The 24596-nt window shown below is 29.5% G+C and overlaps 1 protein-coding gene across 1 annotated transcript; it reads left to right on the forward strand.

The window, feature by feature from the left end:
• Positions 1-24562, forward strand: tbc1d20 (TBC1 domain family, member 20). Its single transcript, XM_073844105.1, has 8 exons — positions 1-348; positions 4410-4595; positions 7648-7728; positions 7829-8015; positions 16242-16343; positions 16508-16649; positions 19580-19752; positions 19829-24562. Exons 1-8 carry the CDS (start codon positions 285-287, stop codon positions 20088-20090), a joined length of 1197 nt encoding a protein of 398 aa, XP_073700206.1. The 5' UTR covers positions 1-284; the 3' UTR covers positions 20091-24562.
• Positions 24563-24596: the final 34 nt, after the last annotated feature.

Genomic DNA, 24596 nt, shown 5'->3' on the forward strand with positions numbered 1-24596 from the left:
CCAGATGATAGTACAGCTGCAGCTTCTCTAGCGATTCCTGTGAAATGACACAAAGAGGCGCGGAGATGTCGGTTCGGTTCGGCGGAGCACACTGATGTAAACCCCTTGACATGACTGAAATAGTTTAAAGGATTTTCTCGTGCCATGAGTTTATCCAGCTAACGCGGGCCTGAAGGAGATGATGTGGCCTTTAGCTGTTAGCCCATCAGCTGTCCGCATTTCAGTCAGATAAAATGATGTAGCCGGATCTGAAGCCGCGGAAAGCGACAGACATTAGCGACAGAATGAATCTGCGGAAGTCACGGAGTGCCGGAGCTTCTTCGCCGCTCAACGGTGTCGGAAAACAAGGTGTGTTTTATTGAGGAGCTCATTTATGACTTGATGGAGATTTTACAGCTTCACTTTAACGGTTGATAACTGAATGCTCGTTTAGACGTTACAGCTTTTACTAGAGTTTGATAGATACTGTATTGATTGAAATATGGGGGTTTAATTTGTGCTACGTCTAAATAGATATTAGATATAAAGATTCTGTATGAATATATAGACAAATTACATTATACACACACATACACTAAGTAAAGTGTCTACGTTTAAGTTTTCAAATAAGTTTTTGGAGAATAAAATTGGTTGAAATAATGTTACATTGTCATTCTGTGTAACAATATTTATGTACAAAGTCAAACAACATGCTTATTTTGACTTGTACATATTAAAATATATATAAAAGAATAAGGGAGCATATACATTTTTTATTGTGTTTTGATGGGCAACACAAAAAAATTAACACAACAAATTAGTATTTGGGGTGAAAGTAATTTGTCTTTTAATATCTTTTAATATTTTGTTGTAAATACGCCTTACACTGAATGACATTTTAGTGTGTCTTCTGTAAATTAGGGAAAATGTATGATTTTTATTTTTTGCTTAGAAAAGCAAAAATGTAAATTAAACGGATATATATATATATATATATATGTGTATGTGTGTGTGTGTGTGTGTGTGTGTGTGTGTGTGTGTGTGTGTGACCCTGGACCACAAAACCAGTCATAAGGTTAAATTTGACAAAACTGAGATTTATACATCATAGGAAAGCTCAATAAATAAGCTTTCTATTGATGTATGGTTTGTTAGGATAGGACAATATTTGACTGAGATACATCTATTTGAAATCAGGAATCTGAGGATGCAAAAAAATAAAAAAGACTGAGAAAATCACCTTTAAGGTTGTCCAAATTAGGTTCTTAACAATGCATATTATAAATCAAAAATTACATTTTGATATGTTTACAGTAGGAATTTTACAAAAAATCTTCATGGAACATGAACTTAATTTCTTAATGATTTTTGGCATAAAAGAAAAATCAAAAATTTTGACCCATGCAATGTATTTTTGGCTATTGCTACAAATATACCCCAGCGACTTAAGACTGGTTTTGTGGTCCAGGGTAGGGCTGGGAATCGATTCCAAAAAGAATCGATTCCTCGATTCCGAGGCATTGGGAATCGAGAGTCGATTCCAACGTTTGGAATCGATCCTCTCAAGGGGAATCGACTCCTCACTCAGAGCCGTTTTCAGTTCAACAAAACTTACCTCTTAAACGGAGGGCTGCATTTCATGAAGGCTGCATATTTCGGCTGCAAGTCATCAAACGTCGATTAACGAAAATAAACGTAATAAAATCGACTCATTACTAAACTCGTCTGAGTTTAAGGATGCAGCCTTCAGTTTGAGAAGCACCCATTAATTTGCCTCTTGCTCGCTAATAGTTATTGTAGTCTGATACATTTCCACGAAAAGATTCGTTCGGATAGATCATATAAATGAACCAGTTCAAAAAACGATTCAGATGTTATTTTACAGGAGAACTGGCTCATGATGTCCACAATTTTGAGCGCTGCACGACAGAATAGATCACGACGTGTCTTGATCTTATTTACATCTTAAATAAATGCTATTTTTAATCTTTCTATCAGCCAATGATAACTCTGAAAGAAAATGCAGAGAGCACGTCAGTGGCCGAGAGCGCATCTGATTGACAGCTACGCCTCGAGCTCTTATATCATCCTGCATTTATTGCGAAATTATAGCTCTTATATCAGTGTTGTTGTTAAAGTTCTGTTTATTTTGTTTCAGTGTATAGTTTGCTAATTTTGTCATTTTATACACGTCACGTCTTGTTTTATTCATGCAATAAATGCATGTCCACTGCTGAGCTGTGGGTTATGACTAATTTCCTGGGCAATGAATTACAATTTGAAAACAGTCAGAGCTACAGAAAAATAGTATATATATATATCTTTTTTTTTTTTTAACAAATGAAGCTTCATATTATGAGAAGGTAACTTTATACGACCTTTACATCCTGCATTTATTGCGAAATTAGCTTCCTCCAATCTAAAAAACAAGAATCGAAAAAAGAATCGAAACAACAGTGAGGAATCGATTCTGGAATCGAATCCAATCGATTCCAGAACCAGGAATCGGAATCGGAATCGATTCCAAAATTTTCGGAATCGAACAGCCCTAGTCCAGGGTCACATATATATATGGGTCAAAGACAAAAAAGGGTTTAAGCATTAAAAAAAAAAAAAAAAAAAAATATATATATATATATATATATATATATATATATAGCCTACTTGTTTTTTTTAATCTTTTTTTAATCTTGTTTTTTTTTTTATCTATGTGTGCATATGCAGACAGATATATAATGTATATAAAATAATAAATAAATTATTAAATTAGTATAAATTAATCTATCTATTTTGGTATTAATATAATATCATGTAATATATATATATAGTGGTAACTGTATGTATCAGCATATAAATGTCCACACACACACACACACACACACACACACACACACGTATAATAATAATAATAATAATAATGGTATTTTTTTATAAAGAGAATAATATTTTTGCTTAAAGGAAATTGTGCTTGATTATCTTGAACATTAAAAGATGTATACATATTATTGTAAATTAAAAAAAAGAATAAAATTATATTTAATAAATTACATGTAGATTATATTTAATAATTACATAATCATATATTTTCCACATTATAGTGATAAGAATGAATGAATTGTGCTTGAATAACGCGAGTATAAATAAAAGATGAATAAATATTATTCAATATAATTGAAGTATATTTTATCAATTATATGTCGATTAGATTTATTAATAATTAAATAGTAATATATTTTTTGTTGAAGGTAACTGTGCTTGATTGTCTCGTACATAATGAAGAGATGTGCGAATATATAAAAAATGATTGATATGTAATATAATTAAATTATAGCTAATAATTTTTGTAGATTATATTTAATAACAATGAACTAATATGTTTTAACGTTACGAGAATTAGTTTTTTTAAATAATCGTGAACATTATGAAAAGATGCATAAATATTTTAAATGTAAATAAATAATAATTAAAATTAAATTGCATATAAAAAATTATATGTAGACTATATTTTTAATAACTTGCTAATAATAATTAATGTGAATTATCTTATCTTGATTATTTAGTCATACAGTAAGAAATTTGGGGATTTTACAAATGTATAAATGTATAGATTTAGATTTATATAACACTGAAAATATATTTTTTAGATTTATCTATCGAGCTGTAAATAAATATATATAGAGTGTGTGTGTGTGTATATAATGTGTATATAATGTGTAATTTATGTCTATATATTCATATAGATATAATTTAGTTCTACAGTCTGAAATTTGGGAATTAAAAAAAAAACAAATTAATATAAATTTAAAAATTATGTATATAAATATCTTTCTGTATGAATAGATGAATGTAGAACTAATTACAGTTTTTTATATATATATATATATATATATATATATACTTTTTTAAAATATATATGTAAAATTTATTTATTTAAACTTTTTTCTTTTTCCCTGGGTGTGGGAATAATTAGTTTCTGCCTCATAATCCTTTGACTATTTCTGCGGGAGTGTCCTGTGCATTATTGTCACATTTAAAGGTATTTGTGCTCATTGTTTTGTATTTGAATCACTGATCATAACTTTTTTTTAAGGATTTGCCGTGCGTAAGATCTCTAAAAGTGTGGCATAACAGACTGTGCACTCATGTATTGTAAATCTGTTACAGTACTAACACAAACTTTTTCAGATGTTTGAGACGTGACTATTTTGTGTCCCAGACCGAAATAGTTCCCTTTCAAAACAATAGCAAGTCTTTTAGATGTCCCGTCCCTCTGGGAACAGCTGTTTCGACAAAAACACTTGCGCAAATGAAGGGGAAAGGTGACAGATCTTAGTCAACTTCTTTATTTCTCGTGAACTTTTCTGCTGAGGCGTGTTGTAGTCAGTGTTATTGCAGTGTTCAGGTGCTGACAGCGCTCGTCATGTTGGCAGATGCTGAGTCCAGACGGAAGAGGAAGATGGCGGAGATCACGCAGGCCCTGAACACGACGCCCGTGGATGTGGCCGCTCTCAGACGCATGGCCATCAGTGAAGGAGGCCTGATGAACGACGAGATCCGCCGGCAGGTGTGGCCCAGACTGCTCAACGTGTCTGTAGAAAAAATACCTGAGCAACTAGGTAAGAGCAACTTGAAATTAAAAAAAGTTGACTTTCTGAAGTTCACATTTTGAGAACAGAAACCCATAAATATTTATAATTATGTATATAATTTAATGGGATTTTAACCAACAAAAAATGTGATTCTCATAACTGTAATGTGACAAATATATTATTATAATTAATATGATTAAATAATAAATGGCAAAAAATGTAATCTACAGATTTTCAATTATATATATAATTGAATTAATTTTTGAGTGAATAATTATTTATTATTTACATACAATATTTATACATCTTGTTATAATGTACTCAAGACACTTAAGATCTCATTCTCATAATTATAATGTGGAAATATATAATAAATTGTTAAAAATATAATCTAGGCATAATTTGTTATATAGAATTTAATTCTATTAATTCTACTAATTTTCATTTAAAATATTTATACATCTTTTATAATGTTCAAGAAACTCAAAATATTTCACTCAAAGTCATTCTTAAATGTATAAAATATATTATTATAATTATTAAAAATGTACGTATAATTTATTGTATATATTTCAATTCTATTTATTATTTATTTACATGTAAAATACTTATGCGTTTTTTCATAATTTTTAAGATAATCACTCAAAAATCTCATTCTCATAATTGTAATGTGAAAAATATATTATTATTATTAATATTATTATTAAATCTACCTATGATTTATTATGTACTTTTAAATTCTAATAATTATTGATTTAAATTTTTAATATTTATACATTTTTTCATAATGTTCCAGATAATCAAGATTATTCACTCACAAATCTCATTCCCATAATGTAATGTGAAAAATACATTATTATTATTAAATTATTAAAGATTTAATCTGCATGTTTATTATATATAATTTAATTGTGTTAATTAATTATATTTACATTTAAAAAATATATTTTTATAATGTTCCAGATAAAATATTTCACTCAAAATCATTCTCATCAGTTTATAATATGAAAAATGTATTAATTATAATCTACATATAATTTATTGTATATAATTAAATTCTATTCGTTATTTATTTACATGTAAAATATTTATGCGTCTTTTTTATAATGTTTAAGGTTATCAAGATAATTCACTCAAAAATCTCATTCTCATAACTGTAATATGAAAATATGCTATTATTAAATTATTAAAGATATAATCTGCATATTTATTATATATAATTAAATTTTATTATGTATTATTTCCATTTAAAAAATATATATATTTTCATGTTCCAGATAAAATTATTCACTCAAAAATTATTCACTCATTCTTATCACTGTAATGTGAAAAATATATAATATAATATAATATAATAATTATTATTAAAAATATAGTCTACATGACTTATTATATATAATGTAATTCTAATAATTTTTTATTTACATTTTAAATATTTATACATTTTTCATAATGTCAAGATAATCAAGATTATTCACTCAAAAAAATCTCATTCTTATATTTGTAATGTGAAAAATAGTATTATTATTATTACATAATTTAAAATATAATTCACAAATTTATTATATACTGTAATTTAAAATATTTGTACATCGTTTCATATAATAAGTTCAAAATAATTAAAAAATCTCATTCTTAAAAAAAGATATATTTAATTATTATTAAATATAATTTACAAATAAAGTAGATATAATTTAATTATATTACATATTAATTATTTAAAAATATTTATACATCTTTTCATTATGTTCAAGCTTACCAAGTGCAGTTACTTTTAATGAAAAATAATAATAACTCTAATTTTTATAACTATAATATAAAATATATATTTATTTTTTATTTATTAATAATTCTAATCTAATTTATTAAATGCTTAAATTATAGAAAATATTATTTACATTTTTAAACATCTTTTATTTATATTTAGGATAATCAAGCACAATTTGGTTATTCTCATCACTGTAATATGAAAATAATATTTATTATTATTATTATTATTATTAAATTATTGAAAATATAATCCACATATTTATTACATACAATTAAATTTGGATTTATTTATATTTAAAATATTGTATAATACATTAACATTAAAAAATATTTACATTTAAAATAATTCATTTCTAAACAATCTCATTCTCATCAGTTATTATTATTAGTAGTATTATTATTGTATAGTTATTATTATTAAACACTTGTATTATTAAATTATTACAAATATAATCTACATATAATTTATTATAATAATTCGTTAAATTATTTATTTACATTTAAAATATATGTACATCTTTTCAAAAATATATTACATTTTTTATATATAATATACAAATCATTTATTAAATATAATTAAATTATTTTGCATATGAATTACTTTGATCTTTTAATAATGTTCAAGTGCCGTTACCTTCAACAAAAATGTTCATTACTATAATGAGAAAAATATATGAATATTTAATTATTACTAAATCTAATCAGCATATAATTTATTACATGTACTTTATAATTATATTAATTATTATTTACATTTTTCAATATGTATATTTATTTATTCAAGATAATTGATCATTGCAATTTCAAAAATATATTTTTATGCTGTAATTATTGTCAAATATAATCTAAATTTAATTGTTATTTCTCGTTTACATTTTAAAATATTTATATATCTTTTAATGTTCAAGATAATCAAGCACAATTACCTTTAACCAAAAAATCTTATTCTGATCGCTGTAATGTGAAAAATAATAATTTATTATATATTTATAATTAAATTTAATCCTAATAAATATTATAGCATGATTTACATGATTACATTACATTTTAAAATATTTATGCAATTTTATTTTTGTTCAAGATAATCAGGTGCAAGTACCTTAAACAGAAAATCTCATTCTCATCGCTGTAATGATGATGTGACTCTATATATCATTTATTAAATATAACTTTATAATTTTATTTACATTTTAAATTATTAATGCACTTTTTTTTTCAAATAAATGCCTAAATCTATGCTGATAAAGGGAAAAAACAACATGCCTGAACAGCGAGGTAAGACTGATGTAAACCCAGTTTTTATTTCCAGAGCCGGTCGATCGAGACAACAACAAGGACTTCAACCAAGTGCTTCTAGATGTTCAGAGATCCCTCAGACGCTTCCCTCCAGGTGAGCAGAACGGATCTCCGCCGCTGCTTCTGGATCTTCATCTGGTCTCAGTCCGTGTCTAAACTTCTCTGTGTTTGTTTGCGGTGTTTGATGGACGCAGGGATGCCAGACGAACAGCGGGAAGGCCTTCAGGAGGAGCTGACCGATATTATCCTGCGGGTGCTCGTGAAAAACCCACAGTTGCACTATTATCAGGGTTACCATGATATCGTGGTGACCTTCCTGCTGGTGCTGGGGGAACGACTCGCCACTGCCCTGGTGGAGAAACTCTCCACTCACCATCTCAGGTGGGCCAACAGCAGAAAACATGGGCGGCAAGAACAACGGTTGCCAGGTTTTCACAACAAAACCCACCCAGTTGCTACTCAAAATTAGCGGTTATGCGCAACATTCTTCTAGGTTCTACAAAACAGCCTTAACTACTTCCGACCATCAGCTACTGGTACAGCGAAGTTATGGCCACCTTCTTTAGCCGGTGTTTACAGGAGCTACCACAAATAACAATTTCGGATGTACACCGTATAGCCAAACAGACGTCCAGAGCCCCGAGTACTCTGTTAGATAAGGGATATAACTCAGACCGCAAAAAAAAAGAACTAAAATATTGTACCCGACCTGCATGTTTAATATTTGCGACTGATACTAATATTTTAGTCGCTTCTATATGTGATAGTTTTAGTCCAATTTTAGTCGACGAAAAGTCTAAAAGGTTTTAGTCTAATTTTAGTCGACGAAAAGTCTAAAAGGTTTTAGTCTAATTTTAGTCGACGAAAAGTCTAAAAGGTTTTAGTCTAATTTTAGTCGACGAAAAGTCAAAAAGGTTTTAGTCTAATTTTAGTCGACGAAAAGTCAAAAAGGTTTTAGTCTAATTTTAGTCGACGAAAAGTCAAAAAGGTTTTAGTCGACGAAAAGTCAAAAAGGTTTTAGTCGACGAAAAGTCAAAAAGGTTTTAGTCGACGAAAAGTCAAAAAGGTTTTAGTCGACGAAAAGTCAAAAAGGTTTTAGTCTAATTTTAGTCGACGAAAAGTCAAAAAGGTTTTAGTCTAATTTTAGTCGACGAAAAGTCAAAAAGGTTTTAGTCTAGTTTTAGTCGACGAAAAGTCAAAAAGGTTTTAGTCTAGTTTTAGTCGACGAAAAGTCAAAAAGGTTTTAGTCTAGTTTTAGTCAAAAAAAAGGGGGAAAAGTAGTCTTTTAACAAATTAATGTAGGTCAGTAAGTATTTTGCTGTTGGGTAGTGTCACTTATAAGTTGTGAAAATAGCAGATCTATAGTTCAACACAATGTGAGCTTCCGGATCGACTATTTTCACCAATAATTACAATAATGAAGGAATGTTTTAGAACATAAAAGACAAACAAGGATGAAATGCTAAAACGGCTTGCCATACTAGTATAGCAAAGAGTATTTAATGCTAAAACGGCTTGCCATAGCGTCAGATACTTTTTAAGTTTTAATTGGCATGCACAATAAGCGGAAATGTCATGCATTTTAAACGTCTGACGGACCACCCACTAACATTTTCGTCTATTCTCGTCTCGTCAACGAAAACTCACACACGTCTCGTCATGTTTTAGTCATCAACGAGCCATTTTTATCTCGTCATCGTCTCGTTATCGTCATGAAAAGTGGCGTCAACGAAATGATTCATCGTCATCGTTGATGAAAACAACACTGTTGATTACAAGAAAAATACAGATTGTTCTTGTTGTGATTTATTTTGTCTTTCCTTTATACAGATTTAAATAGTTTCGTTTTCGAAGTACTCTAAATGATGTCAGTGATTCTCCGATGTTAAATATGATCAAGAATTATTTTATTTCGATCTACAGTGTAATAAAAGTTAAGAAAAAGATTAGCCTATAGCCCTAAATATATATAGACTATAAGCTAATTCCCTTTTTTCTTAACTTTTAACTTCTAAAAATTATCAAGAATATTAAATCAACTTTTCAAATTTTCTTATACAAACATAACGACTGCACTTCAAAACGAAGTTTTCATATATAAATTCAGGAATCACGAATATGACAAAATAGTATTATTTTATTCATATATTAATTGTATAGCTATAATAGTTGTATCAAATGAATAAGGAAATTATAGTGCCTTGAATTTATTAAGTAATGTTTAATTTCGTTTGTTTCGCTCTCTGGAAATGTAAAGAAAAAATACAATTTTTACTTGAAATTCGTTTTAAATCCCTGGTTTTAAACAAGCATATACATAAGAAAATTTATATTATTGCTTGAATAAACGTTTAAAAATAGTGCTAGATTTTATAATTAAGGAAATGAAACAGACCTAGGCATTTGAAAAGACATAGTGAAGTGTGTCTAATAATTCCAAAAAGAAAGAGAAGCATTGGACAAAATCTAAATATTCGAGACATTTATTAGGAATATTTTCTTAACAATTAAGATGCTGCTTGTGTTTATCCAGTCTAATCGAAGTGTGCGTCTCTCCCCCGACTTTCCCAACAAAAATCCCACCAGTGTTGTTTTCGTCAACGATGACGATGACGAAATCATTTCGTTGACGCAACTTTTTTTCCATGACGATAACGAGACGATGACGAGATAAAAATGGCTCGTTGATGACTAAAACATGACGAGACGTGTGTGAGTTTTCGTTGACGAGACGAGAATAGACCAAAATGTTAGTGGGTGGTCCGTCAGACGTTTAAAATGCATGACATTTCTGCTTATTGTGCATGCCAATTAAAACCTAAAAAGTATCTGCCGCTATGGCAAGCCGTTTTAGCATTAAATACTCTTTGCCATACTAGTATGGCAAGCCGTTTTAGCATTCCATCCTTGTTTGGTTACGCCCACCACCTGGCGTCACATTGTTGTCACTCAGACAGACAGACGATTAACCATGATGGCGGCAGTTTGCACATTATTTCAAATATATATCTTTTATGTCTAAAACATTCCTTCATTATTGTAATTATTGGTGAAAATAGTTGATCCGGAAGCTCACATTGTGTTGAACTATAGATCTGCTATTTTCACAACTTATAAGTGACACTACCCAACAGCAAAATACTTACTGACCTACATTAATTTGTTAAAAGACTACTTTCCCCCTTTTTTTTGACTAAAACTAGACTAAAACCTTTATGACTTTTCGTCGACTAAAATTAGACTAAAACTTTCACATATAGAAGTGACTAAAATTTGACTAAAACTAATAAGCATTTTAGTCCAAAAGACTAAGACTAAATCTAAGATGGTTGTCAAAAACAACACTGAATCCCACCCCCTCTCAGAAAATACATAAAGCTGACATTACTGAGCTGTATACGTTTAAAAGTAGCCTATCAAAATGGTACAATGGCATTGCTCAGTTCAACGTGTTGGGATATCGGGCATTTTGTCCCGTGTCAGCATTTATTCAACAGTTAATAACGCTCAACATTCAAAAGGTAAATATTATTCAGCCAAATAAAGTGTAGGTCTATGTATTTCATAGAAAATTGTGTCTAGTACTATATAAGTTACAAAGGTTTAATTAGCATCTTTATTTCAACCGTCGTCGACCCCCTTCAATTATATCTTCTGGCATAAAATGCCGACTGCAGACAGTGGTGTGTCTCCTTATAACGAAATTATCACGTCTAATATTTCGGACCCAAATCGTCCTGACTGATTCATCCTTCGGGAACTGGTGGAAACTTACCCCTGAGTTAATTTTCCCCGAAACAGAGCATCTCGGCACACAACAAAAACTGCTGTTCGGATGTTCCCGTTTCTGGTATTTTAACATTCGTGACATTTTGATTAAACCAAATAGCCTACACAAAAGTCTGATCACAAGTAAGGAGTGTATTAATAATTAAGCGAAGCGAAATTTAACAGTTACATCAGAGATCACCTAGGCTACTGCTGCAGCTGTGTACAGAAGTGAAAAGCGGAAGTGATTAGTCCTGTTTTCCGGTTCGAACGCTGGGCGCTTCGCATAACCCGAATTGCATTTCAGGGGGTTTCCCTGGTAAAATTGTGTACTGAAGGCTAAAAATTCATATTCCAGGGGCTAAATATCACATCACTTAGGTTGCTTCAACCCACAGACATGAAAAACAACCCACAGAAACAGTGCTAATATAGTCCATTTCCATGGGAAAACAGTGGACTTGGCAACACTGGCAAGAACATGAATTAAATTAAATTAATAATAGCAAAATATTAATAAAAAATATAATATATTATCTATAATAAAATAATAAAATGTATTTATACATTATTTATTTATTTATACATATTTTAATGTTAAAAACCCATAATATATTATTAAGCTTTGTCTTTTTATATTATTTATTATATTGTTATTAAATGTAATCTACATATAATTCAATTATTATTTACATTTTAAAAAATATTTTATATTTTATATACATTTCATATGTTCAAGATAATCAAATGCAGTTACATTTAAGAAAAATCTCACTCATCACTGTATTGAACAGAATATATTATTTTTTTTTATTGAATTATTACTGAATATTATCTATACATGATGTATTTAATATAATTTCATTCATTATTATAGAAATTTTTATGAATCTTTAATGTTCAAGATAATCAAGTGCAATTACCTCTAACAAAAAACTCATTTTTATCACTCATTTCATCTGAAAAATAGTATTATTATTATTATTATTATTAAATATAATTACGTATAATTTATGAAATATAATTTACTTATATAAATTAAAAAGAAATCTCACCAGTGTATTGCAAAAACTATATGATTGTTGTTGTTTATTATTATTATTATTATTATTAATAAACTATTATGAAGTATAATCTACATATAATTTATTAAATATAATATGAATAAATTAATTTTTATTTTCTGTTATTTTCTGTTAAAAAATCTACATATAATTTATTAAATTAAGATTAATTATATTAGTTATTATTTAATTTCTGATATATTTATAGATATTATTCATGTTCAATATAATCAAGTGGAGTTACCTCCAACAAAAAAAAAAATCTAATTTTCATCACTTATTTATTGGGAAAATTATTATTATTATTATTATTATTATTATTATTAAATCTACATATAATTTATGAAATCTAATTAATTATATAAATGTATAATTTTAATGTATTTATACACTTTATTAAACAAATCTCATTCTCATCATTGTATTGCTATATATATATATAGAAAATTATTATTATTATTATTAAATCTACATATAATTTATGAAATATAATTGAATTATATAAATGTATCATTTTAATGTATTTACACACTTTATTAAACCAAAATCTCATTCTCATCATTGTATTGCAAAATATATTATTATTATTATTATTAAATATTATGAAATATAATCTACATATAATGTATTAAATGTAATTTTAATAGGACTTAATTTAATTCATTATTGTTTTCTGTTATATTTTCTGTTATATAACGTACATATAATTTATTAAATTTAATCATATTAGTTATTTATTTTCTAATATATTTAAGGATATTATTAATGTTTAATATAATCAAGTGGATTTACAAATAAAACAACAAAACAACTCTAATTTTCATCATTTATTTATTGTGAAAAATATATCATCATTATTGTGTAATTATTATTAAATATAATCTACATAAAATTGGTTAAATATAATTTGACCATATTCATTATTATTTACGTTTTAATTAGTGGTGGGCCGTTATCGGCGTTAACGTGCTGCGTTAACGTGAGACTCATATCGCGCGATAAAAAAAATATCGCCGTTAATCTATTCTCAAAGTTGGGTTGGGAGCTGGGTCTAAACTACGCAAGATATGATGACTTTCACTTTGATATTTTAGCGCGGATGACGTATATCTAGTTGAATTGCAATGTAGGGGGCGAGAACGAGTCTTCAACTTCTGTGAAATTACCACATCAAATGAGACGCGCAAACATGGATGCAGTTATGAAGCCGCTTCAGGGCAGGTGCGTGCGTTGCTAGACCCTTTTTACTGGGGCACGTGCCTCAGTGAAAATCTGCTGTGCCCCAGTAAAATCTCAAGTTTGAGTTATAATTTACTTTGATAATCCCGAAATAAAGACATTATACTATATGCAACAACTGAATTGACGCTTCTAAAAGCAACGCAGTTTATTGTAAGATGAACGCAGATAGGCTATCCATACCCGCGCGCCTGTATATTTTACTGGAACGCGCACGTCGTACAGCCTTTTGCGCAGAAGTACTTGGTTACACAAGTTTGTATAGTTAATTGTGTTTTAAATGCAATTGTCAACCAGTTTGTAATGCATTTTGGAAACAGGAGATGAGCCCCTGGTCTAATGCGCCACCTGGCTTGAGAAACCCGTTCTCAAAGACTTACTTTTAGTCATTATTTGGGTAGCACACATATTCTGAATGCTTTCAGAAGAATTCAAATTAGCCATTTTAATCTAGATTAATCTAGATTAATTTCAAGATTTAATCTAGATTAATCTAGATTAAAAAAATTAATCTATGCCCACCACTAGTTTTAATGTATTACAGTTTTTCTCAATTGCTTAAACACATTTCTTGAAATTATGCCTCTTATTTGCGAAACTCTAAACACAAATCCACAACTCCTAACTCAATTCCCCAAACTTCCTATATTGAGGTCAAAATGAAGCTCTCCACTCAAAACAACACAATCTTGCTGAAAAACCAAACTTTGCTCTCAGACATGACACACAAATCCTCAAAAACACACACACTACAACACAGTTTTACACACTGATGAGATAAATTCAAAACAATACAACCAAAACAATCCAAATAAAAAACTTTTCACATGATGTAAACAACAAATCTATGCCTTTGCAAGTGTTTTATTCCTTAATTTAATGTACTGTAGAGTACAGTACAAAACAGCAAACAACAACAAAATATAATTTTTCTGCCCAGAATCCTGTCTTTGGTCTGGGACAGGCCAAAGAACCTCTTCAGCATCACAGGCTAAATTAGCCCTGGCCAGGCAGCAGGGGTCAAATCCTCTTGCATGCCTGATCCAACCCTGGCACTCATCAACTAAAATATAGGAGACTGCTTGTCTTCTTGCCCTTGCTCTTCCTCTGTCTCTTCCATGCTGTTGTCGTCATCGTCCTCCTTCTTCTCCTCCTCTTCCTCTTTCACCTCCTACTCTTCCTCTTCAAAATTACACATTACTGTATGTGGGATACTGATTGAAAAAGACTGGATAGGATTCACAGTTACACTTGTACTGTACTAGTGGTATGAGAAAAAAAATAAAAATGCATTACAGTGTCATTGTGAAACAGCAAAGAAAAATAAATATGGGCACAAAGGTAAAAATAAAAATTAGAAAGTCTACTGTCAGATTTTGTAACTCCTGCGTTGTCCTCTGTCTATATACAGTATGCTTTCCAATTGAAGGTTCAAGAGATGTACCTTTGAGCTATTTCAGAGAACTGCTTTATCATTGGTTGATATACATTATCTTCATTAGTGAAAGTCAAGATTCACTTGAATAAATTCATGGCAAATTTATCTAATCAGTTGTATGAATGTACCAAAGCAATCACAACTTGATCAGAAGAATGAGAAGCTTTTTATGATGTGCACAAGAGACTAGATGATGTGGATGTTGAACAAGTAGTTTTGACAATTTCATTTCTGATCTGAGAAATGCACCAAAGTGACTGAGAAAAACTGTAAGCTGACTTTGGCTTCTTTTAGGTTCTGATTTGGGTGTGCTAAATTTTGACTCCTAGTGTTTCCACTTGGATAATTGTGTGCTAATTGAGCTCAAACTTCACAGATTGAGTGAACAATGTTGAATGCTTGTGCTTTCTAAATGACCACATGGTGTAAGCACTGAGAAATGTAGGGATTTGTGTGTAGAGTTTTGCAGTAACAGTTCACCAAATATAACTCATGTGTCAAAGCAGGGAATAGTGTTTATTGTTTAGGGAAATGGGTGTGCTTTTTCAAAAATGGCGTTATAGTTTTGAAATTTTAGTTCAAAAGACTGGTTATAGTGTTTTAGCAATTGAGAAAAACTGTAATACATTTTATGTTCAAGCACAATTACCTCCAATGTAATGCATTCAACAGAATAGAATATTAATTATATTAATTATACTCATCGTTTTGTTGTATTTTATTAGATAATCTGCATATTTATTAAATATAATTATATTCATTATTATTCACATTTTTATATATTTATAGGTTTTATTTAAGCACAACAAAATTTTGTTTGTTTCCCTCCAACAAAAATGTATGATTTAGCACTTGTTTAATGTGAAAATAATTGTATGTAATTATTATTAAATGTTTAAATATTTAGCTTTGTTTATACATTATTGACATTGATGCATTTCTTTGCACCTTTATTCAGCATTTAGTTTGAATAAATGAAAAATACACATTTTATTTCTTCAGCTACTGTATTATAGAAAGAACAAAACATTGTCTTGAAATGATTTTCTGTTTTAATATCTAATAAATATTTTTTCGTCCTTCTAACCTACATCACAGGGACTTTATGGACCCCACTATGGACAACACCAAACACATCCTGAACTACCTGATGCCCATAATCGAGCGGGTCAACCCTGAAGTGTACGACTACATGCAGCAGTGAGTAGACGCCCGTTTTTGTTTGCTTTGTGTGTTGAAGCACAATGGTTTAATTGATTCTGTTTGGTCTTCATTATGTAACTTCAAAGCATCTCCTGAACGAATAATGACTAGTGTTCTTGTATAGTTTAGCAGATAACTGTCTTTCTTGATTTTGTCCGCAGAGCTGAAGTCGGCACCATTTTCGCCCTCAGCTGGCTCATCACCTGGTTCGGACACGTGCTGTCAGATTTCCGTCACGTGGTTCGGTTGTACGACTTCTTCCTGGCCTGCCATCCCCTCATGCCCATCTACTTTGCTGCTGTGGTACGTTTGCATTTGCTGTCCTCAAACCATCTTCTGAAGCTTCGAGTCTCTGGTTTCTGATGTTCAGCTGAAGTGGGTCAGCAGTTTCACTGCCGCCGCAATAGCGGCTATTTTTAGGCCTGAATCAGGCTGTGTTGTTCAGTCTGAATAAATAATTGACACATTCTGTCATGTCGGGACTATTTGTCTTTTGAACATAAAGTAGTGTGTTCTGCCACCTGCAGTCTTCACAAACCTGGGGCTTTGATGTTTGACAAAGAAGTAAGCCAGGGACTAAATACTAATAGATTTATACAGAGTGAATTTCACCTCAAAAACAAAAAAAGAAGAAATTTATATTTTGCAAATTTAATAGCCCACTTCAGGACCATTAAGATTTTGGTTTAATATATATATATATATATATATATATATATATATATATATATATATATATATATATATATATATATAAGAAGTGACGTGTTTTTCTTTGGAAAAAATTTTGTTGTAATTAATTAACAAAAAATATAACTAATTACAATATTAATAATATTTTAAATCATTGTCATTACGTAACAAAAATCAAGCTATGATTTAATATTTTTTTAAATCATTGTCAGTAGCATAATGCAAAAAAATGTGTGTGTGTGTGTGTGTGTGTATGTATGTATATATATATATGTATATATATATATATATATATATATATATATATATATATATATATATATATATATAATATTAATGTTTTTTAAATCATTTAAACTATAAAAAAAATGAAAGTATTATGTAATTTTGTTTTTTAAATCATTTTTTTATCATTATAGTATGATCAAATTAGATATTATTTAATATTTTAAAAAAATCATTGTCATTACCTAATTAACAAAAATATATTATTAATTAAAATATAAATATTTTTAAATCATTATATAATAAAAATCAAGATATTATTTAATATTTTTTCAGTCATTCCAAAAATAAATTATTTTAAATATAAATATTTTTTAAATCATTATATAATAAAAATCAAGATATTATTTCATATTTTTTTCAGTCATTACAAAAATACATTATTAATTCAAATATAAATATTTTTTAATTATTATATAATAAAAATCAAGATATTATTCAATGTTTTCAGTCATTACCATAATGTAAAAAGGTTTTTATTGTCATTACAGTAACATAAAATGAGAATTTTTTTAATATTTAAAAAGCATTGTCATTACTATAATGCAAAAAAAAATAAAGAAATCTTAAATATTTCTTTTTTTTTTTTAATCATTAAAATACAAATTAAGATACTATTTAATATTATTTTTAAAAAATAATTTCCGTGATGAAAAAACCCTTATGGTCATTATAGTAACATAAAATTAGATATTATTTAATATTTTTAAAAATCATTGTTATTACCAAAATGCAAACAATATAAAAATAGTATTTAAAAATTAAATTAATTAACAAAAATAAATCATTATATAATAAAAATCAAAATATTATTTCATATATCATTTATCATTACATTGCCATAATGAAAATCATTACCATACCATTACCATAATTCAGAAAAATTAAAGAAGTCTTGTTGTAATTAATTTACAAAAAATATATTAATTAAAATATTATTTATTTTTTAATTCATTATAATACAAATCAAGATGTATTATTTAATATTATTTAAAAAATTAATACAATGATAAGAAAGCTCTTTATTTTCATTATAACATAAAATTAAATATTTTTTAATATTTAAAAAATCATTGTTATTGCCATAATGCAAAAAAACTAATTAACAAAAAATATATATTTTTTATTAAAATAGTATCTATTTTATGATTTTTTTAAATCATTCATACAAATCTAGATATTATTTAATTATTTAATTTAAAATAACTTGTAATTAATTAACAAAAAATACTATTAATTAAAATATGTTTTAAATCATCATGTAACAAAAATATAAATATTATTAATATATATGTGTGTGTGTGTGTGTGTGTGTGTGTGTGTGTGTATATATATATTCATTAATGAAATTAAAAACATTATTCACTTTATAGTAACATAAAATTAGATATTATTTAATATTTAAAAAAGCATTGTCATTGCTATAATGCAAAAAACTTATTGTAATTAATTAACAAAAATATATAATATTAATTAAAATATTAACTATTTTTTAAATCATTATAATACAAATTAAGATATTATTCAATTATTTAATTTAAAATAACTTGTAATTAATTAACAAAAAATATTATTAAGATATTCATGTTTTAAGACATTATATAACCAAAAAAAAAAAAAAAAAAAAAAATATATATATATATATATATATATATATATATATATATATATGTATGTGTGTGTATATAAATCATTACTGTAATGAAATAAAAAAAAACATTATTGCCTTTATAGTAACATGAAATAAGATATTAAATATTTAAAAAATAATTGTCATTACCATAGTGCAAAATATTTTAAAATCATTATATAACAAAAATCAAGATATTATTTAATTTTTTTTAATCATTACCGTAATGGAAAAAAAACCCTTATTGTTATTATAGCAACATAAAAATTAGACATTATTTATTCATTTAAAATGTCCGTAATGCAAAAATCTTATTCTCATTAAATATTTAGCAGTAGTAGCATAACATTAGATTAGATTTAAATTGTAAAGATCATTGTAAATATCAATTTTACAAGCATGTATAAGTTTTTTTTTAGTGGTTACAGTATTTGTTTTAATACTACCAAGTCATTTTTTAAATTAAATTAATGTTTAAAAAAAATTTAAAATGACTTGACTGTGAGATTTTCACATTAGACCATGGATAAAGAAGAAATAAAATTAAGAAATTTTATCATACATTATAAGATTCAATAGAAATCCTAATGCAATTTCAATCCAAGTTTTGTTTCCTCTTTTTCAGATCGTGTTGCATCGAGAGGACGAGGTGCTGGACTGTGAATGTGACATGGCCATGATGCACCATCTCCTCTCCCGCATCCCAGAGGACCTGCCGTACGAGACGCTGATCAGCCGCGCGGGAGATCTGTTCGTCCAGTTCCCTCCGTCTGAGCTGGCCAGAGAGCGCAATCAGATGTAAGTCTATCTGCCTCGCTCTGAATGCTTTCCCACAACAAAACGTCCCACAAACCATTGTCTTTTTTTTGTCAAGGACGGCCGTCTCCACCTTCAAAGACTTTGAGTTGGCATCGACACAGCAGCGTCCAGACACAGTGCTCCGGCAGAGACGGAAAGAGCAGCAACAGCGTACTCTGGAGGCGCAGCAAGGAACGGTAGCAGTCGTCCAACCCACGGCGCGACGCTTCATGCGGCTGGCGGTCATGGGATTGACTGTGGCGTTGGGGGCCGCCGCTTTAGCCGTGGTAAACTCTGCCCTGGAGTGGGCTCCGAAACTAGACTTACTCTTCCCCTGAAGGAGCTGAGCAACAGCACAGAACCACACCGTCTCATTTGAGGACTGATTATTTGTTATTTTGCCTTTTTTTTTTTTTTTTTTTTTTTTTTTTTTTAAGTATTTATACTTGTGAACCACTTAGACTAATGAATAAAATAATGTGTAAATAGGTATTGTAATTAAACAGGGTTTTCTCCACAGTCACAGAGTGAAATATTCAGCTGAGAGGAGGTTCCATTTCCTTTAGTAGATGGTGAAAGTGATCTACTGAGGAGGACTGAATTGGATGTACAGTGGAGGTATGTCTCGTTCACGAAACACAATCTGAGCAATTTTTGGTGTAAATGGTTTGTAAAAACATTCTGTTTGTCTTCAAACTTGAAGGAATAGTTCACACAAAAATGAAAGTTTGCTGAAAATGTACTCTTCCAACATGTAGATTTGGAGAAATGTAGCATTACGTCAACTGCTCACTGATGGATCCTCTGCAGTGAATGGGTGCCGTCAGAATCGACCAGAAATGAGCATTTAGCTTTTCCTCAGGCCATCTAAGATGTAGATGAGGTCATTTCTTTATCAGAAGACTTGGAGAAATTTAATATTACATCACTTGCACGCTAAAGGATCCTCTGCATTGAATGGGTGCCGTCAGAATTAACCAAAAATGTCATTTTTAACCAAAAATGAACATTTGCTCTCCCTCAGGCTATCTAAGGTGTAGATGTTTATTTCTTCATCAGAACAGATTTGGAGAAATTTAACATTGATTACTTGTTCACTAATAGAGCCTCTGTAGTGAATGGGTGCCGTCAGAATTAACCAAAAATTTAATTTTTACCCAAAATTGAACATTTGCTCTCCCTCAGGCTATCTAAGATGTAGATGAGTTTATTTCTTCGTCAGAACAGATTTGGAGAAATTTACCATTACTTCAGTTGCTCACTAATGGATCCTCTGCAGTCAATGGGTGCCATCAGAATTGGCCAAAAATTAAATATCACCCGAAAATGAACATTTACTTGTTCTCAGGTCATCTAAGATGTAGATGAGTTTGTTTTATTTTTATTAGAACAGATTTTAAGAAATTTAGCATTATATAACTTGCTCTCTAACGGATCCTCTGCAGAGAATGGGTGCCGTCAGAATAATCCAAAAATGTAATTTTTACCCAAAATTGAACATTTACTCATCCTAAGGCCATCTAAGATGTAGATGAGTTCATTTCTTAATTAGAACAGATTTGGAGAAGTTTAACAATGCATACTAATGCATCCTCTGCAGTAAATGGGTGCCATCAGAATTACCCAAAAATATAATTTCGCTCAAAAATAAACATTTTGTTTTCCCTCAGGACATCCAAGATGTCGATAAGTTTATTTCTTTATCAGAACAGATTTGGAGAAATTTAACATTGATCACTTGCTCACTAATGGATCCACTGCAGTGAATGGGTGCCGTCAGAATAACCCAAAAATAAAAATTTTACCCAAAATTGAACGTTTACTCATCCTCAGGCCATCTAAGATGTAGATTAGTTCATTTCTTTATCAGAACAGATTTGGAGAAGTTTAACAATGCATACTAATGGATCCTCTGCAGTAAATGGGTGCCATCAGAATTACCCCAAAATATAATTTCACTCAAAAATAAACATTTTGTTTTCCCTCAGGCCATCCAAGATGTAGATTTCTTTATCAGAACAGATTTGGAGAAATGTAACATTGCATCACTTGCTCACTAATGGATCCTCCGCATTGAATGGGTGCCGTCAGAATTATCTAAAAATTTAATTTTTACCCAAAATTTAACATTTGTTTTCCCTCAGGCACCCAAGATGTAGATGAGTTTATTTTTGTATCTGAACAGATTTGGAGACATTTTACATTACATCACTTGCTCACTAATGGATCGTCTGCAGTGAATGGGTGCCGTCAGAATGACCCAAAAATTAAATCCAAAAATGAACATTTACTCTCCCTCAAGCCATCTAAGATGTAGATGAGTTTATTTCTGTATCAGAACTAATTTGGAGAAATTTAACATCGTATCCTCTGTTGTGAATGGGTGCCGTCCGAATTATCCAAAAAAATTAAATTTTACCCAAAAATGAACATTTGCTCTCCCTCAGGCCATCTAAGATGTAGATGAGTTTATTTCTTCATCAGAACAGATTCGGAGAAATGTAGCATTACATCACCTGCTCATCACTGGATGCTCTGCAGTGAATGGGTGCCGTCAGAATCACCCAAAAATTCAACATTTACTCTCAAGCCATCCAAGATGTAGATGAGCTTGTTTCTTCTTCAGATTTGGAGATGTTAGATGTTACACCACTTGCTCACTAGTCAGTCCTCTGCAGTGAATGGGTGCCGTCAGAATGAGAGTCCAAACAGCTGATTAAAAACATCACAATAATCCACAAGTAATCCACCACTCCAGTCCCCCAATTAACATCTTGTGAAGCGAAAACAGCACGTTTGTAAGAAACAAACCCGTCATTAAGAAGGTTTTATCTTCAAAATCAAGTCTTGTCTGAATCAGGAGCGAAGATTCATACAAACGGTTCTAAACAAACATGTCAGGATTTTGATGTGAGAGGGCAACAGGACATGGACATTTTCACTAGTGTCTTAAGATTGTGATGTTTTTATGAGCTGTTTGGACTCTCATTCTGACGGCACCCATTTACTGCAGAGGATCCATTGGTGAGTAAGTGTTGTACAGTAATGCAAAATTTCTCCAAATCTGTTCTGATAAAAAAAAAAAAAACTCATTTACATCTTGGATGGCCTGAGGGTGAGAAAATTCTCAGCAAATTTTCATTTTCGGCCCACTGTTCCTTTAAAGATTAAAGCACGTTGTTTTTAAAACAGTTTGTGTGTAAATTGTCAAACTGAATTGATATCAGCGATTTAGTAACACTAGTCTAAGAGAGTTTTTGTTTTAAAGTGAACATATAAAACATGTATTCTGTTTGTAAAACGAAGTTTTAGTTTTGATAAAGATACACAATGATACAAAATTAATGTACAAAACATTATTCTTAAGTAAAATGGTCATTAAATTAACTGCAACAATTGAAGAATACAATGCGATTTACATAACGATAGAAATACTTTTTTTTTTAATCTAAACTGTCGAAATTGAATGCAACAATTTAGCAATGACAGTTTAAGTTCTTGCTTTGAAATTCATGTACAAAAACATTTGTACAATATTTGAAAATATTTTTTTCCATAGTTCTCAGTCAAAACAAATTGAATTCAACAGTTTGTGCAAGTATGATTTAGTAAGTGTGCTACAAGTCCTTTGTAAAACGTTTTCCTTTTGCAACAAAAACATTTCTAAAACCATTTCACTTAAAATTTCATAAGAATTGGGTGTTTTTAGAAATGATTTATTCCGAAAAATTGCTCAACTTGTGTTTCATGATTGAGACTTTCCTAACATTAGAAAACCTTATATATTGAGACCAAAATATAGTGCCGTCAAACGATTAATCGCATCCAAAAGGAAAGTTTCTGTTTGCATAATATGTGTACTGTGTACATTTATGTATATATAAATACACACACATACAGTATATATTTTGAAAATTTTTAAATGTATTTACAACTATATATTTATACTCGTATAACGTAAAAAAAAATGTATTTAATATATAAACATAACATATTTTTCTTAAATATACACATGCATGTTTGTGCATTTATATACATAATAACACAGTATACACACACATATTATGTAAACCAAACTTATTTTGGATGCGATTAATCAATTTGACAGCAAACGATTTTTTTGTAGAATTGGGAATTTAATCCGATCGGTTCAGGACCCCTTATGGGTGGGACTCTCATTTGTTTAGTGTACGTAAAATTAAAAAAGCAACAATTCACAAAAGCAGTGAACGAACCGCCTTTTTATTATGTTCAGAATTTGTATGCTCATGTCTTTGAGGTTATTTTCTCACTACATTTCGTTTTTTTTTTTTTTTTTCCGAATCACCTTAATTGCAGTATTTTTAGTGATAAGTGCTGATCTTCGTACATAACGTGCAGTTTTGTACGAAGTTTAAACCACTTCTGAATAACTTAACTTGAGATGTCTTGATTCTGGAGTGTGTAAACGGTCAATGTGAACTAAGTAGTTTCTCCAGATTGGTGTTGAATCATGACACATTGTTATTTTTGTTGTTTAAATGCTGTACTATAACATCTAAACTCCAAGTGGATGTTTTTCAGATAGAGATTTTAACATTGCTTGGTTGACAGCTTCCTTAAATCATGATTTATTGACATAACACGCTGCCATCCACATAAAACTACTGTTTATGCTTTTACTTTGCATTAATTTTGCACTAAAGAACACGCGTCTCGCTTATTTTTTGCACTTTGAGAGATCGTCGTAAGTGGTCTCTGGTTCACTCTTGTTAACGTGTCACGTTTGACCATGTTGCTAAATATGTTTAAATAAAAAGAAGTAAACAGATTTGTTCTTTCCGATAAATTCTTATTTTAAGAGG

This window comes from Garra rufa, chromosome 7 (assembly GCF_049309525.1).
Source record: "Garra rufa chromosome 7, GarRuf1.0, whole genome shotgun sequence".
NCBI classification, from domain to species: domain Eukaryota; kingdom Metazoa; phylum Chordata; class Actinopteri; order Cypriniformes; family Cyprinidae; genus Garra; species Garra rufa.

Coding starts and splice junctions, on each gene's coding strand:
- tbc1d20 (XM_073844105.1), top strand. CDS start 285: ATGAATCTGCGGAAGTCACGGAGTGCCGGAGCTTCTTCGCCGCTCAAC. Junction 4,596..7,647: donor AAAAATACCTGAGCAACTAG/GTAAGAGCAACT, acceptor TTTTATTTCCAG/AGCCGGTCGATCGAGACAAC. Junction 8,016..16,241: donor CTCTCCACTCACCATCTCAG/GTGGGCCAACAG, acceptor CCTACATCACAG/GGACTTTATGGACCCCACTA.